This window comes from Hemitrygon akajei, chromosome 7, assembly GCF_048418815.1.
Source record: "Hemitrygon akajei chromosome 7, sHemAka1.3, whole genome shotgun sequence".
Taxonomy (NCBI): Eukaryota; Metazoa; Chordata; class Chondrichthyes; order Myliobatiformes; family Dasyatidae; genus Hemitrygon; species Hemitrygon akajei.
In genome coordinates, this window is record NC_133130.1 from 17,227,235 (window position 1) to 17,244,038 (window position 16,804).

Here is a 16,804-nt window from a genome sequence, read left to right on the forward strand (position 1 = left end):
TTATCCCCTCCATAGATGCTGCCTGATGTGCTGAGTTCCTCCAGCATTTTTTGTCTGTCTTGCGCTGCAGATGCTGGGGGTGGGGGTGCTGCAAAGGGAGTGGAGGGGGCTTTGGGATTTTGACATTTCTATCATTCTCTGGGGTTCCTCTGTTTTGTGGAGGTCAAATTTCACGTCGTGCACTGGATACATACTCTGATATTAAATGTACTTTGAACTTTGATCTGCTGAGTACTTGTAGCATTCTCTGCTTTGATCTCAGACTTCCAGCATCTGCACAATTTCTGCTTCTCCAGTTGGCATCATGGAGATGCAGAACTGTTTTTTGTTCTCTTTTCCCTTTACATCCATTTCATTTTCTGCAGTTCTGTAGCATTCAGAACATCTACAGTCAACAAGACTTTATCACCTTCCCCAGCCTGTATCATTACCTGGCTCCAGACAATAACATACTTCTTCTTCTCCCAGCCTATTTCCCTTCACCCTAACTAAAATCATGTTTCAATTCCTTTCACAGTTATGATAGAAGATAACCATTCTCCACAGATGCTGTCTGACTGGCTGAACATTTCCAGTATTTTCTGGTTTCATTTGTAGCTCTTTCATTTTACCATAAGCCCACCTTTCTGTCATAATTTCAGGTATCCAATATGATTTTGGTTTATAGAAGAAACGCTGCTGTTTTGTTGGTGCCAGTGAAGCTGGTCAAAATCTGTTGGTTTGCTGCAGTAGGGTCTATTCTAAACTCAGGCTAATGTGCTTTAGGAGGTTTCCAAATGGGCGTCACTGTAGTGTAGCGGTTAGTGCAACGCTATACGGCTCAGAGTTCAATCCCAGTATTCTCTGTAAGGAGTCCCCATAGAATGTGTGAGTTTTCTCAGGGTGGTCTGGTTTCCTCCCATAGTTCAAAGATGTACTAGGCAGGTTAATTTGCCACTGTAAATTGTTCCACAATTAGGTTAGAGTTAAATCGGAGATTTCGGACGTTGCTGGAGTGGTACAGCTTGAAGGGCTAAAAGGGCCTATTCCATGCTGTATATCCAAATAAATAAAAAGTAGGATTCAGGGCGACTCCAGTTCAGGCTGAGTGTGAAGGCAGTGAGGTGATTCACCAGCATAGGATGATTTTCTGAAGAATTCCCCAGTCATGCTCAGATAAATGGCCCTCAGATGTGCTACAGTGAACTCCCAACCTTCCAGCATTCACGGGGCATGGAGGGGTGCTGACTGCATAAACATAACCATAGACCGTAAGACTGCATGACATAGGAGCAGAATTAGGTAATTCAGCCCACTGAGTTTGTTCTCCTATCAGGCAGATTTAATATCCCTCTCAACCTGCTCTTCTGCCTTCTTGTAACCTTTGATACCCTGACTAATCAGGAACCTATCAACTTCTGCTTTAAAAATACCCAATGGCTTGGCCTCCACACCCATCTGTGGCAATGAATTCCACAGATTCACCACTGTCTTGCTAAAAAAAAAATCCTCCTCATCTCTGTTCTAAAGGGATGCCCTTGTATTCTGAAGCTATGCACTTTGTTCTAGACCCTCCCACTATACTAGAGGCCAGTATTGAATCCCTGTTCTATTATTTTGAGCTTTTAGACCGCACATTAGTCTTTATTAATGCCAGGCTTTTAAAGTACAAGCTTTGAGAAAGTGGATGAAAGCTTTTGAACTCACATGTTGGGATCTGAACTCATGCCAAAATTGAAATTTATCTGTTTATTTGAGTGTTAATTTGAGACTCGTAAATTATACTTAGTAGTAAGGAAAACAAATGCAATATTACAATATTTATTTCAAGAAGACTGGAATATAAAAGCAAGGAGGCTTTATAAGGTGATAGTCAGATTGCATCTGGAATATTGTGAGCATGTTTGGGCCCTCTATCGAAGGAAGGATGTGCTGGCCCTGGGGAGGGTTCAGATTAGGCTCACAAGAATGATTCTGAAAATTAAATGGTTAATATATGAGGAGTGTTTGATGGCTTGGGGAGTTCAGAAGTAAGAGGGGGTGATCTCATTGACAGCCACCAAATATTGAAAAGCCTGCACAGAGTGGATGTGGAGAGGATATTTCCATGAGTAGGAGAGTCTGGAATCTGAGAGTAAGGCCTCTAAATGAAGGGATGCCCCTTTACAAAAGGGTTTCCCAACCATTTTTTATGTCATGGACCAATACCATTGAGCAAGACGTTTCTGGACCTCAGACTGAGAACTGAGAACACCCTGTTTGGGAGGAATTTCTTCAGGTGCTGAATCTGTGGAATTTGTCTCTACAGAGAGATGATGAGGCCAAGTCATTGGGTGTACTTAACATAGGGATTGATAGGTTCTTAATTTATAGTTTCAAAGTTCAAAGTAAATTTATTATCTAAGTATGTACATGTCACTATACAGTGGGATTCATTTTCTTGCCAGCATTCACAGTCGAACAAAGAAATACAACATCATCAATGAACACCACATACAAAGACTGACAATCATTGTGCAACAGAATACACTGTGAAATACAAAAAAATACATGAATAATAATAAACAAATAAATAAATAATACACAGAACATGAGAACAAGAGGGATAAGAAAGCAGAAGAATTAGATTGAGAGACAAAAAAACAGCCATGACTGCATGCTGAAGCAGATGTGATGGGCTGAATAATCCTATGCCTTATGGTGGAAAGAAAAATGCTCATGTAAAAGTTACTGTACATGATACAATAGCATTCTGTGCATAAGCCTTTAGATACATTGCCAAATTATATGTTACCTGCTACCCTTTTTATACTGCAATTCTCTATTTTAAAGGTAACCACTAGCAATGCAAAAATAAATACAAGATTGTACTCAGCAGCACACCAAGTGCCAAGTTTTCAGAGGATGCTGTGGTTAATCTGCCCACAGCTGCACTGCTCTTCAGTATACACATCAATAAACAAAAAATATATATTCACACTTACTTTGCACAACACATGAGAAATAAAATCTGTTTGAGCACTATGAAATTGCTTTAACATTTCTAGGAATTTTTGCTGGCTGCATTCGAATTCTGGATGCATAAATGAGAGATCACCATACTTGTCCCTTATTCTGTTTCTTACTTACCTCACAAATTAAACATTATGCTCTATATTTGATTGTTGAATAAGCTCTGATGACAGCAAATACGCAAAGTTCAAAGTTAAAATAAGCTTATTATCAAGCTATATATACAGGCAGTCCCCGGGTTACATACCAGTTCCGTTCCTGAGTCCGTCTTTAAGTCAGATTTGTACGTAAATCGGAACAAATACATCCAGTATTATTTAGCGTCAGTTAGTCAAACGTTTGTCTTAGTATATAGTATATATTTTACCTTTCTATGCATATAAAACACTTAAGAAATGTATGTATTCCAATAATTATACCACCGCATTGCTTAGTAATAACTGTAGCTTTCATCGGGGCAGGGCCTTTCACATGCTCCATTATTCTCACTTTATCCTTTAAAATTGTTCCGATCGTTGACCAACTGTAGCCTAACGCTTTTCCAATGACCGATGGCGTTTCACCTCTTTCCAAACGCTTTATTATTTCCACTCTTTTTTTCAATCGTGATCGCTTCCCGTCAATGGCACAGAAACACTGCGGGTAGCGGGTCCTGAGCTCTTCCGGTTCCCGAGATCCACTGGATCCTAAGGACCACCGCACTGAGACAGGCTAAATGGGACAAGTGGGGGCTGTGCTGGGTTTGGGTATTTGATCATCCACAATATTCCGCGTAGGAATTTAAACAGAAGGATAATAGTGCTGTTTTTACGAGGTCGCGTTGCGAGCTCGACATCAACCCGGCACGGGAGGGGTCTGTCACTGGATCAAACTGGGAAACCTCCGTTCAGCCGATCATGTGGCAGCAACTCAATGCATAAAATCATGCAAACATGGTCAAGGGGTTCATTGGTTGTTCAGCCCAAACATCAGAAAGGGGAAGAAATGTGATCTAAGTGATTTTGACTGTGGAATGACTACTGTTACCCAACGAGGTGGTTTGAGTATCTCAGAAACTACAAATGTCCTGGGATTTTCACACTTAACAGTCTCTAGAGTTTACATAGAATGGTGTGAAAACCAAACAAAAAAAACATTTGGTGACCAGCAGTTCAGTAGGCAAAAATGCCTCATTAATGAAAGAGCTCATAGGAGAATGGCCAGACTAGTTTAAGCTGACAGGAAGGCAATAATATCTCAAATAACCACATATTACAACAGTGGTGTGCAGAACAGCATCTCTGAATGCACAACATGTTAAACCTTGAAGTGGCTGGACTACAGCAGCAGAAGACCATGGACATTCTCTCAGTGGTCGCTCTATGAGGAGGTAGTTAATAAAGTGGCCATCGAGGGTATAACCTATTTAGATTAGATATAACCTATTGCAATTTTTTGAGGAAATTACAAGTAGGCTGGACAAGGGAGATGCAGTGGAAGTTGTGTATTTGGATTTTCAGAAGGCCTTTGACAAGGTGCCGCACATGAGGCTGCTAAACAAGATAAGAGCCAATGGAATTACAGAAACGTTACATACGTGGATAGAGCATTGGCTGATTGGCAGGAAACAGACAGTGGGAATAAAAGGATCCCATTCTGGTTGGCTTCCGGTTACCAGTGGTGTTCCACAGGGGTCCGTGTTTTACGCTGTATATCAACGATTTGGATCATGGAATAGATGGCTTTGTGGTTAAGTTTGCTGATGATACAAAGATAGGTGGAGGGGCCGGTAGTGCTGAGGAAACAGAGTTTGCAGAGAGACTTGGTTAGATTAGGAGAATGGGCAAAGAAGTGGCAAATGAATTACAATGTTGGAAAGTGTATGGTCATGCATTCTGGTAGAAGAAATAAATGGGCAGACTATTATTTAAATGGGGAGAGAATTCAAAGTTCTGAGATGCAACGGGACTTGGGAATCCTCGTGCAGGATACCCTTAAGGTTAACCTCCAGGTTGAGTCAGTGGTGAAGAAGGCAAATGCAATGTTGGCATTCATTTCTAGAGGAATAGAGTATAGGAGCAGGGATGTGACGTTGAGGCTCTATAAGGCACTGGTAAGACCTCTCTTGGAGTACTGTGTACAGTTTTGGGCTCCTTTTTTAAGAAAGGATGTGATGACATTGGAGAGGGTTCAGAGAAGATTCACTAGAATAATTTCAGGAATGAGAGGGTTAACATATGAGGAATGTTTGACTGCTCTTGGACTGTACTCCTTGGAGTTTAGAAGAATGAGGGGGGACCTCATAGAAACTTTTCGAATCTTGAAAGGCACGGACAACAGAGTGGATGTGGCAAAGTTGTTTTCCATGTTGGGGGTGTCTAGTACGAGAGGGCATGACTTAAGAATTGAAGGGCGCCCATTCAGAACAGAGATGCGAAGAAATTTTTTTAGCCAGAGGGTGGAGAATCTGTGGAATTTGTTGCCACAGGCAGCAGTGGAGGCCAAGTCATTGTGTGTATTTAAGGCAGAGATTGATAGGCATCAAAGGTTATGGTGAGAAGGAGGGGGAGTGAGACTAAATGGGAGAATGGATCAGCTCATAATAAAATAGCGGAGCAGACTCGATGGGCTGAATGGCCGACTTCTGCTGCTTTGTCTTATGGTCTTATAACAGAAGTTCAATACCTAAAGAAATTTGTTCTAATGGAAACATTAGACTCGAAACATTAATTGTGCTTCTGTCTGTAGATGCTCTCTATCAATTCTTGTACCCAGTAAATAACAAAAAAGCTTCTAATCATGGGATATTAGTTCAGTAACAACCCATTCTCAGAACACTTTTAGGGTCACTATCGTTCTATTGTGCAACAATGCTAGTATTGAGAAAGGCTTCTATTTTTTTCTCTCATGTCACTGATTGAATAAGTCAAAGTAAAAAAGTTATAGTATAAGCAAATAAAAACCTAACTGCTAGAGGAATTCAGTGAGTCAAGCACCATCTGTGGAGGCTAACTGCAGTCTCTTGCATCTCCAAGTACAGTTGAGAGTGTGGTTGTTTCATGGCCCGGTATGGAAACACCAATGCCCAAGAATGCAAAAGCCTACAAAAAGTGGTGGATACAGCCCAATCCCTCACAGGCAAAGCCCTCATCACTGAGCACAGCCAGAAGAAAGCAGCATCCACCATCATGGACCCCACCATCCAGGCTATGCTCTCCTCTCACTACTAACATAAGGAAGGAGGTACAGGAACATTAGGTCCCATACCACTAGTTTTTGTAACAGATATACCTCTTAACCATCAGGCTCCTGAACCAGCATGGATAACTTCACCTACCTCAAATCTGAACTGATTCCACACCTATGTACTCAGATTCAAGGACTCTACAACACATGTTCTTAGTATTATTTGTTTACTTTTTATTTATATATTTCAATTTTTTTTCTATTTGCACAGTTTGTCTTTTTGCAATTTGGTTGTTTTTCAGTCTTTGTGTAAATTTTCATTGATTCTATTGTATTTCTTTGTTCTACTGTAAATGCTTGCAAGAAAACGAATGTCAAGATAGTACATGGTGACACACTGAATACATACCTCGATATAAAATTTACTTTGAACATTGAAGCTATAGGACAGGATACACACATGATCATCTTCACAGAACAACTGACTCATAGAACACAGAACAGGCCACTCGGCCCACTATGTGGTGCTGAACCAATTAAATTAGTAATCAAATGGCCAACTAAACAAATCCACACAATGTCCATATCCTTCCATTTTCATCATGTGCCTATCTAAACGTTTCTTATAAGTCTCTACAGTATTTGCCTGTACTACCACCCCAGGCAGCGTATTCTAGCCATCCACTACTTTCTGTTTAAAAATCTTGCCCACTGCATCTCCTCTGAAATTACCCCCTCTCACCTTAAATGTTCCTTTTCTAGTTATTGTTGTTTCTTTCTGCGCCTTGTGGCGTATTGGATGGCAATCCTGCCGTTTTTTTAGCATTTTGTCTGGTTTTATGAGGCTGAGTTGCTAGCTCAACCCTCAACCATCAACAAGGATGGAAACGAGTAAGGAGTCGGCCAGATTTGAACCTGGGACCATTCGCCTTGAAGTCTGGTGTGGATACCACTACACCATCGGCCACCGGCCAGCTTTTTTTTCTAGATATGGCAGGTAATTTTTTTTCACCGATAACTTGTTACTAACAATCACAAAATCATGCAGCTTTGTTGAGTTGTTTGTGTTCCAATCCAATGTTACATTCTCACGTGTTTGAAAGGCCAAGCTAAACCCTGGCTAAACTATTTGTCATCAGAACACATTTTGGTATAATGAGCACATTTATTGGCATTATAAAAAAGTCAACGAATCTTCTCCACTACAAACACATTGGGCATAAACACTGCCACAAAGCTTGGGGGGCATAAAATAAGGAAGTAAGCCAAAGTCAATCACTGGAAATTGCATGGGTGGACCTAATGGGATGGAAAGGGCCACATTTAAAATGCACCAATTAGTTTTAAAATATTGTAAATTGAGGCATCTAATTGATACCAGTATTGAGACAGGTATGGTCCTCTAATTTGACTATGTTCAAAATTCAAAGTTCAAAGTAAATTTATTATCAAAGTACATAAATGTCACCACATACTATCTTAAAAATTGTTTTCTTTTAGACAATTACAGGAAAATAAAGAAATACAACAGCATTTATGAAAAATTATAAATGACTAATGTGACAAACAACTAATGTGCAGAAGATAAATTGTGCAAATTAACTAAATAAATAAATAAATAATACTGAGTTGTGGAGTCTTTGAGAATAAGGCCATAGGTTGTGGAATCTGTTCAGTGTTGCGATGAGTTAATATATCCATGCCAGTTCAGAAACCTGATGGTTGAAAAGTAGCAACTGTTCCAGAACCTGGTGGGGTGGGACCTAAGGCTCTCGTACCTCTTGCATGATGATGGTAGTAGTGAGAAGAGAACATGACTTGGATGGTGGGTGTCCTTGATGCTGCTTTCTTGTGGCAGCGCTCCTTGCAAATGTGCTCAATGCTGGGAAGGACTTTGAATGTGATGGACTGGTCACAACAAATAGCCATCTTCGAACTTCCATACACATGACTTGAACCGGACAAACAAAAGATAGCTGCAAAGGAGTTGCTTGGATTTTGTGGGGTGAAAAGTGGAGCTTTATCAGAAATATCCACAGCTCTGTATTGTGTAGTTTAACCTGGAGAGGAAGAGTACAGATTTCCTTTAACTTCCTGCAGCTTAGGATCATTAATGAATGGGGGAAAAGGAAACTACAGTGTCCAATAGTTAGGAATGATTCAGATCAGCTTGGGCAACAAACAAGATGCTAGAGGAACTCAACGGTTTAGACAGCGGCTGCGGAGGGATATGAAATACAGATGCTTCAGATCACAACCCTGCATCTGGAGCATCAGCAATTTATATTCCCTCACACAGAAATACTGCTCGACCTGATGACTTCCTTTAGCAGTTGTTTGTTGCTCCAGCATCTGAAATCTTGAGTCTTCATTCAGATAAGCTTGGTGAGCATTTTGGGCACACTTAACATACTTTAATTTCCAACATCCTTCTCTTCTGTAGCTGCTGACTATACCCCAAGCTCATGGAAAACCCTGAACCAAGAGATTATAGATTCAGATGGAATATCACTGAATGAAAACATTAACAATATACACTCAGAGGTTACTTTATTATCTACCAGCTGTACTTAATAAAGTGGTCACTAAATGTATGTGCGTGGTCTTCTGCTGCTGTGGGCCATCTTCTTCAAGGGTCAACCTACAGTGCTTTCAGAAATGCTCTTCTGCACACCACTGTTGTAACTTCTGTTCGTTTCAGTTACTGTCGCCTACCCTACCAGCTTGAACTAGTCTGGTCATTCTCCTCTGACCCCTCTCATTAATGTAACACCCTTGGAATGTAATTGGAATGGAATGTCACTGCTAATGTAATGGTTTTTCTGTAGTAGCAATGTTTGGGTTAAGACTAGAGATAATGGGAGCATTGGAATATGCGCCATCCAATGAAGGGAGTGTTTTTTCTTGTTGTGTGCCCGAGAGCCAAGTGTTCTAGGTCTTTTGTTCGGTGAGAGATGAAGAGAGAAGACGTGAGAAAGGAGAGGCCATAGACTGCAGGATGGAGTGGACTTGGAGCGAGGGGCCGGGAGTCGATGCCTGATGGAGGACTAACGGATGGGAAGCCGAGAGCTCCAATGCGCCCATTAGACTGTTTCATTAAAATGGGCCCTTTTCTTTTTGTTTTACTTTACTAACCCTCTAGTCAAATTAAGAATTATAAAGCTAAATTATTTAATTGCATATGGTGTACTGTCTGTTATTTCGTGGTACTGATTTATAACAGGGTAACACGTCACGCAGCATCCACACAAACAAGAGGTTTTGTACCTCAGGTTTCACACGTTTGGCGGGGCCAGAGACTGTCTTCCCTAGACTAATGCTGTCGGCTGAACCTCAGGGTTACACTAACAAGATGTTTTTACTCACAGAACTGCCACTCACTGGATTTTTTTTGTTTTTCACAACATTCTCTGCAAGCTCTTAAAAATTGTGAAAATTGCAGGAGATCAGCAGTTTCTGAGATACTCAAACCACCCGTCTGGCCCCACAATCATCCCACATTCAGTCACTTCGATCACATTTCTTCCCCATTCTGATGTTCAGTCTGAACAACAGTTGAATTTCTTAACCATGTCTGTATATTTTTATGGTTGAATTATGGCCACATGATTGGATGATTAGATATTTGCATTAATGAGGTGTACAGGTATACCTAATAAAATAGTCATTGCGCATATATCAGTGTAACTTGAATCTGATTATTTGATGGCATGCAAAACAATGTTTTTTACTGTACTTCAGTACATGTGGCAATAATAAACCATTTACCATTTTAAATGTTTAGATACCTAGAGATACATCTGAGGGCCAGGCTTTCTATCAAGAATGACCAGATGGTTAAACACAGGCCTGGGTCAGCACCAGAATGAAACCGGCACCCTTCATGCAGTCGCCCTTCATTCTCCATGTTACAGTGAGCCATACCTGAGTTGCTGGGCACTTCGGCTGGAGTATTGGCTGGAGCATGGGCACCGGGAGGGATGTGAATGGTTGAGAAATTTGACGAAGGGTGATTGGCAGCGGGGTTCTGAATATTGGAGAGGTCGGATGATGGCATAGCTGCAGCAGGATCGTTGGAGAGAGAAGACTGTGGGAGGGAAGCATCATCCTCGTTCTCATTCTCTGCAAGAAAATACAGTATTCGGTTATCAATAATTTGAATATGAAAGTGTTTGTAATAATTCATAGTTGAACTTGTGTTTATTGTCATATACATAAGTTTCTCTATGCTGCAGCATCGTAGGCACAAAATGTCAGACACTCAGTGTTCACAAGAAAAGCTCAAAATGTTGAACAGTAGAGCATGGTAAGGCTCTTCAGCCAACTATGTTGTGCCAACCCTTTAACCTACTCTAAGTTAAACCATCCTTTCCCCATAGCCCTTAATTTTTCTGTCATCCATGTGCCAATCTAAGAGGGTCTTAAATGTCCCCAATGTATCTGCCTCAACCCCCACCCCTGGCAGTGTGTCTCCCACACCCATGTATCCCTGCATAAAAAATCTTTCTCTGACACCCCTTATACTTTCTTCCAATCACCTTAAAATCACCTCAAAATCATAATTAATTAAATACAAATTATACAAAATTTCCCCAATAGGTGGAAATGCACAGGATCAAAAAAAGCTGCAGAGGGCCGTAGTCAGTCAGGTCCATCACAGGTGCAACACATTGTACCATCAAGGAGATCATCAAAAGGTGATACCTCAAGAAGGCAGCATCCATCATTAAGGATCCCTACGACTAGGACATGTCCCCTTCTCATTACTCCTGTCAGGGAGGAGGTACTGAAGATCTACACTCAATGTTTTAGGAAAAGCTTCTTCCCCTCTATAATCAAATTTCTGAGTGGTTCATGAACAGACAAACACTACCTTACTATTTTGCTCTCCTGGCTGCTTCAGGCTTTGTGTCTGAGGACTCTTTTGTCCTAAATGCCGTTTCCTTACTTCTATTGTCTGCATGCTTTGAATTTTTTTCTCTCTCTCTGCACATTGGGTGCTTGTTGGTCTTTTTAAATGGGTTTTATGGGTTTCTAGTTTTGCGGCTGACGGTAAGCAGACGAATATCAAAGTTATATAATGTATACATACTTTGACAATAAATGAACTTTGAACTTCTGCACTATTTATTTTTAAAGTTCAACATACATTCAATACGCGGTAGGGCCTGTGCCCCACTGCCTCAATTCAGCCTGTACCTAACCTTTCTGATATGGCCCGACATTTAAATCAATCGAACCTTGCTAGCTGTCCGTGGAGGGTCCATTCCTCGCCTCGGTCCTGCCACATTGAATTGCCTTCAAATCCAAAGGGAAGTTTTATACTATCGGTGCAATGATTTTTTTTTACTAGAAAAAGAGTGATTAACAAAGCATTTAGCCATAGATTGGTGAGTCTGTGGAATTCGTTGCCACAGGCAGCTGTGAAAGCCAAGTCTTTACGTATATATAAGGCAGAGGTTGATAGATTCTTGATTGGTCAGAGCATGAAGGGATACGGGGAGAAGGCAGGAGATTGGGGCTGAAATGGAAAATGGATCAGCCATGATGAAATGGCAAAGCAGACTTGATGGGCCAAATGGCCTAATTCTGCTCCTATACCTTATGGTCTTATTTGTGTAGTTTTTTTTTGTTTCAGTAACCAGAAGTCACCAGAGATTCACCAGCACCACCTTAAACCGGAATTCTTATTGTAAATTTTAGCAATTTTTATGTAGTGCACTTTACTGCTGCTGCACAACAACAAATTTCATAATGTGTATAAACGATAGTAAACTTGATTCTGATTAGCAGCTTCCTGTCTGGTTTATTATTTAATGCCACAGTTATCCGAATAGTGAAGGAACTAAAGCCACTGCCGGAAGCAGTACTGGCTCCAGAGCTCTGAGAATGTGAAAAATAAAATGATGACGTTGTAACAGAAGGCAAAGGATCCATTTTAAATAACGGCCACTACAGCTGAACATAGAGAGCTAATTCTTCAAAATGCCAACATTTTAATTTCCTTCCTTTTAATCTCCTAATGAAGCTTTGCACTTTTCATTAGGAGAAACTGAGAAAGCTACACTGAAAGATTAAATCCATGATCTCATTAATCTAAAATGTTCCTAATTATGGATATCTACAGGTATTGGGAAACTCAGTATGCTCCAGCATAGGCACAACCCTCCTCACCATTGCAGGGGGCATCCAATTTACAATTGGAATTACTTGATAAAGTCATTCTAATAACATCTGGGATAGTATCTGCTCCAAGTACTATTTCAAAGTACTGTGTTGATGTAATAATGTACTGCTGGTAAAGCAATATTTACAGTTTAGCACCTTGCTTTAGCATGGACACTGATCAGATGCAGCAATGGTCTGAGCAACTTACGTTGCATCGTTAATCTAAAAAAACAAGATTGCACTGTAAGACATAGAAGAATTACATTATTCAGCTCATCGTGTTATTACTCTCAACCCATTCCCCTGCCCTTTCCCTGCAACCTTTGACACCCTTTCTACTCAAGAACCTACCAACCTCCACTTTAAAAATATCCAATGACTTGACCTCTACAGCTATCAGTGGCAATAAATTCTGCAGATTTGCCACCCTTTGGCTAAAGAAATTTCCCCTCTTCTCTGTTCTAAATGGGCTTTTGGGCTGAGACCTTTCACCGGTTCTGATGTTGACTCTATTCCTTTCCATAGATGCTACCTGCCCTGCTGAGTTCCTCCAGCATTTTGTATGTGTTACTCTGGATTTCCAGCATCTGCAGAATCTCTTGTTTATGTTTTTTAGAAAGTTACTTTAAAAATGCACTGTAAAAGGAAATTGGAGAGTTTAATTTAGTGTATCGACTCTTTTTCCAAACGCATTTCATAGAGACATCTCTGATATAATTAAAAATTATTATTATTTGTCACATGGACATTGAAACATTCAGTGAAATGTGTCAATTTGCATCAATGATCGTCCAAGGTTTGTGCTGAGGCCATGTTTCAGGTGCCAACACAGCACGCTCACAACTTACTAACCCTAACTGTACAGCTTTTAATGTGAGAGGAAACTGGAGCACCCAGAGGGAAGCACCCATGTGGCCACAGGGAAAATAGCAGCAGGAATCAAACCCTGATTTGTGATTGTCGGTTCTGTAAAGCAACTGCACTAACTGCTACGCTACTACACCATCCATTAAATGGCCTTCAATGGACAGGTTAAAAGGTAAGGGTGCGCAGGCGTAATGGGTCTATGCTGCATGTAGCTCATCTGCCTCAGACTTAAACCATCAGGAAGGAGGCTATGTAACATCCATGTCAGGAACACCAGACGATAAAAGCAGTTACTTTCCCCAAGCCGTAAGACTGATCATTACCCCCACTTCACCACACCACCAACCACCACTACTTTATCATTTTTTGTCAGTCACCTTATGTACAGGCACTCCAGTGACTCATCACTTCATGGACATACAATCAACCCATGTATTTTAGCTTACCTTATGTTATTGTGTTTTATTATTTTTCTGTTCTTTACCTTATTGTGTTTTTTTTTGGTGCTGCATCTTATCTGAAGCAACAATTATTTCATTCTCCTCTACACTTGTGTACTGGAAGTGACAGTAAGCAATCTTGAATTTTGAATTCTAAATCCACTTGAGCAATTTAGAACATAGAATAGTAGAGCACAGGAAAAGGCCTTTCAACCCACAATTCTGTGCTGAACCAAATAAATTAGTAATCAAATACCCAACTAAACTAATCCTTTATGCCTGCACTATGTCCATATCCTTCCATTTTCTTTATATTCATCTGTCTGTCTAAACATCTCTGAAAAGTGCCTAACATATCTGCCTCTACCACCACCACAGAAAGTGCATTCCAGGCATTCACCACTCTGTAAAGAAAACTTGTCTTTCAGATCTCTTTGAAATTACCTCTTTGATCTTAAATGTATGCCCTCTGGTATTAGACATGTCTACCTAGGGAAAAAGATAATGTCTGCCTACTCTATCTATGCTTCTCATAATCTTAGAATCCTCCATCAGCACTCCCACCAGCCTCTTCAGAGAAAACAATACTCTCGTTATAGCATAGCCGTATAATTCACGCAGCAATCTGGTAAACCACTTCTGCACCCTCTCCAAAGCCTCAACATCCTTCCTATGGTGGGGCAAGCAGAACTGTATGCAATACTCCAGATGTGGCCTAGCTAAAGTTTTATGTTTTAGAAATCTAGGACCTCATGGCAAAGCTAATGACAAATTCCTGGGAAAATACAGCTCAAAATCTGTCAGATTTCTGTGACAGCTGCTGAAAAGGTTGTCTCAGAAAAAAAGTTCCCTACGAGTAAACAAAAGATCTCAGAATGTATGCTAATGGTTTAGGGCACCACATACTCTTCTTGAACACAGACTTTTCTTCCATTCCATTTTACTTACTCATTAGTTTCCTCTACTTGCTAATGGAAAATGAGGCATGATTTGCAGTCTATTCCTTCACACAATGGAGTTCTTGTATTGACCATAAAAGTCAAAGAGAGCTAGAAAGTCTTTTACAAATACCTTGTGGGGCAAAGAGAATTTGCATTTTATATTTGGTTCCACACGGCTAATGTTGTAGCTGACTGTTATTCTGCAGCTGACACTATTTAGAACACTGTGCCAAGATCAATAACTCATCAGGCGACAAAGTCCAAAAGGAGAGTTAAATCACAGTATTGTATTATTAAATCATAATAAAATAATTACAGCATTATTTAATCATAAATCAATGAACTTAGCACAGGAGTTGAGATGTTATGTTGAAGTTGTATAAAGCTTCATGCCAAAATGGCAATGTTACAATAGTCATTGGGGACTTCAATATGCAGGTAGATTGAAAAAATCAGGTTGGTGCTGGATTACAGGAGGAAGAAATTCAGCAGTGCTAACAGACAGACAGACATACTTTATTGATCCCGAGGGAAATTGGGTTTCGTTACAGCCACACCAACCAAGAATAGTGAAGAAATATAGCAATATAAAACAATAAATAATTAAATAATAAGTTAATCATGCCAAGTAGAAATAAGTCCAGGACCAGCCTATTGGCACAGGGTGTTTGACACTCCAAGGGAGGAGTTGTAAAGTTTGATGGCCACAGGTAGGAATGACTTCCTACGACGCTCAGTGTTACATCTCGGTGGAATGAGTCTCTGGCTGAATGTACTCCTGTGCCTAACCAGTACATTATGGAGTGGATGGGAGTCATTGTCCAAGATGGCATGCAACTTGGACAGCATCCTCTTTTCAGACACCACCATCAGAGAGTCCAGTTCCACCCCCACAACATCACTGGCATTACGAATAAGTTTGTTGATTTTGTTGGTGTCTGCTACCCTCAGCCTGCTGCCCCAGCACACAACAGCAAACATGATAACACTGGCCACCACAACCTCGTACAGCATCCTCAGCATCGTCTGGCAGATGTTAAAGGACCTCAGTCTCATCAGGAAATAGAGATGGCTCTGACCCTTCTTGTAGACAGCCTCAGTGTTCTTTGACCAGTCCAGTTTATTGTCCATTCATATTCCCAGGTTTTTGTACTCCTCCACCATGTCCACACTGACCCCTTGGATGGAAACAGGGGTCACCGGTGCCTTAGCCCTCCTCAGGTCCACCACCAACTCCTTAGTCTTTTTCATATTAAGTTGCAGATGATTCTGCTCGCACCATGAGACAAAGTTTCCCACCGTCGCCCTGTACTCAGCCTCATCTCCCTTGCTGATGCATCCAACTATGGCAGAGTCATCAGAAAACTTCTGAAGATGGCTTTTTAGAGCAGCTCGTGGTTGGGTCCACTAAAGAATCAGCTATTCTGGACTGGGTGTTGTGTAATGAACCAGAATTGATTACAGAGCTTAAGGTAAAAGTACCCTTAAGTACAAGTGATCATAACATGATAGAATTAACACTGAAATTTGAAAAGGAGAAGCTGAAGTCAGATGTATTAGTGGAGTAAAGGGAATAACAGAGGGATGAGAGAGGAGTTGGCCAGAATTGATTGGAAAAGAATACCTGCATGGTTGAGAGCAGAGCAGCAATGGTTGGAATTTTTGGAAGCAATTCGAAAGGCCCAGGATATATAGACACTATACATCCCCATGCTCCACCACGAAGGCCTCAAAGCTCTCCGTTTTTTTCTGGACACCAGACCTAGCCAGTTCTACTCCACCGCCACTCTCCACTGCCTCATGGAACTTGTCCTCACTCTAAAGAATTTCTCCTTTGGCTCCTCCCACTTCCTTCAAACAAAAGGGGTAGCCTGCCTGTTTGTCAGCTATGTGGAACAGTCTATGTTAGAAGCCTACACTTTACAAGGACTTACAAGGTATGTTGCCTGGATTGGAAAGCATGCCTTATGAGAATAGGTAGAGTGAACTTGACATTTTCTCCTTGGAGTGACGGAGGATGAGAGGTGACCTGATAGAGGTGTATAAGATGATGGGAGGCATTGAATGTGTGGATAGCTAGAGGCTTTTTCCCAGGGCTGAAATGGCTAACATGAGGGGACATAGTTTTAAGATGTTTGGAAGTAGGTACAAGGGGGATGTTTCAGAGGTAAGTTTTCACTCAGAGAGTGGTGGGTGCATGGAATGCACTACCAGCAAAGGTGGTAGAGGTGT

General features: G+C 40.9%; 1 protein-coding gene across 1 annotated transcript in view; it reads right to left on the minus strand.

The window, feature by feature from the left end:
• The window catches only part of vta1 (vesicle (multivesicular body) trafficking 1), a 302,456-nt gene that overhangs the window by 66,040 nt on the left and 219,612 nt on the right, over positions 1-16,804 (minus strand). The window contains exon 6 of the mRNA XM_073050440.1: positions 10,081-10,278. Coding sequence (XP_072906541.1) covers positions 10,081-10,278 — 198 coding nt within the window. The remainder of the gene's footprint in view (positions 1-10,080; positions 10,279-16,804) is intronic.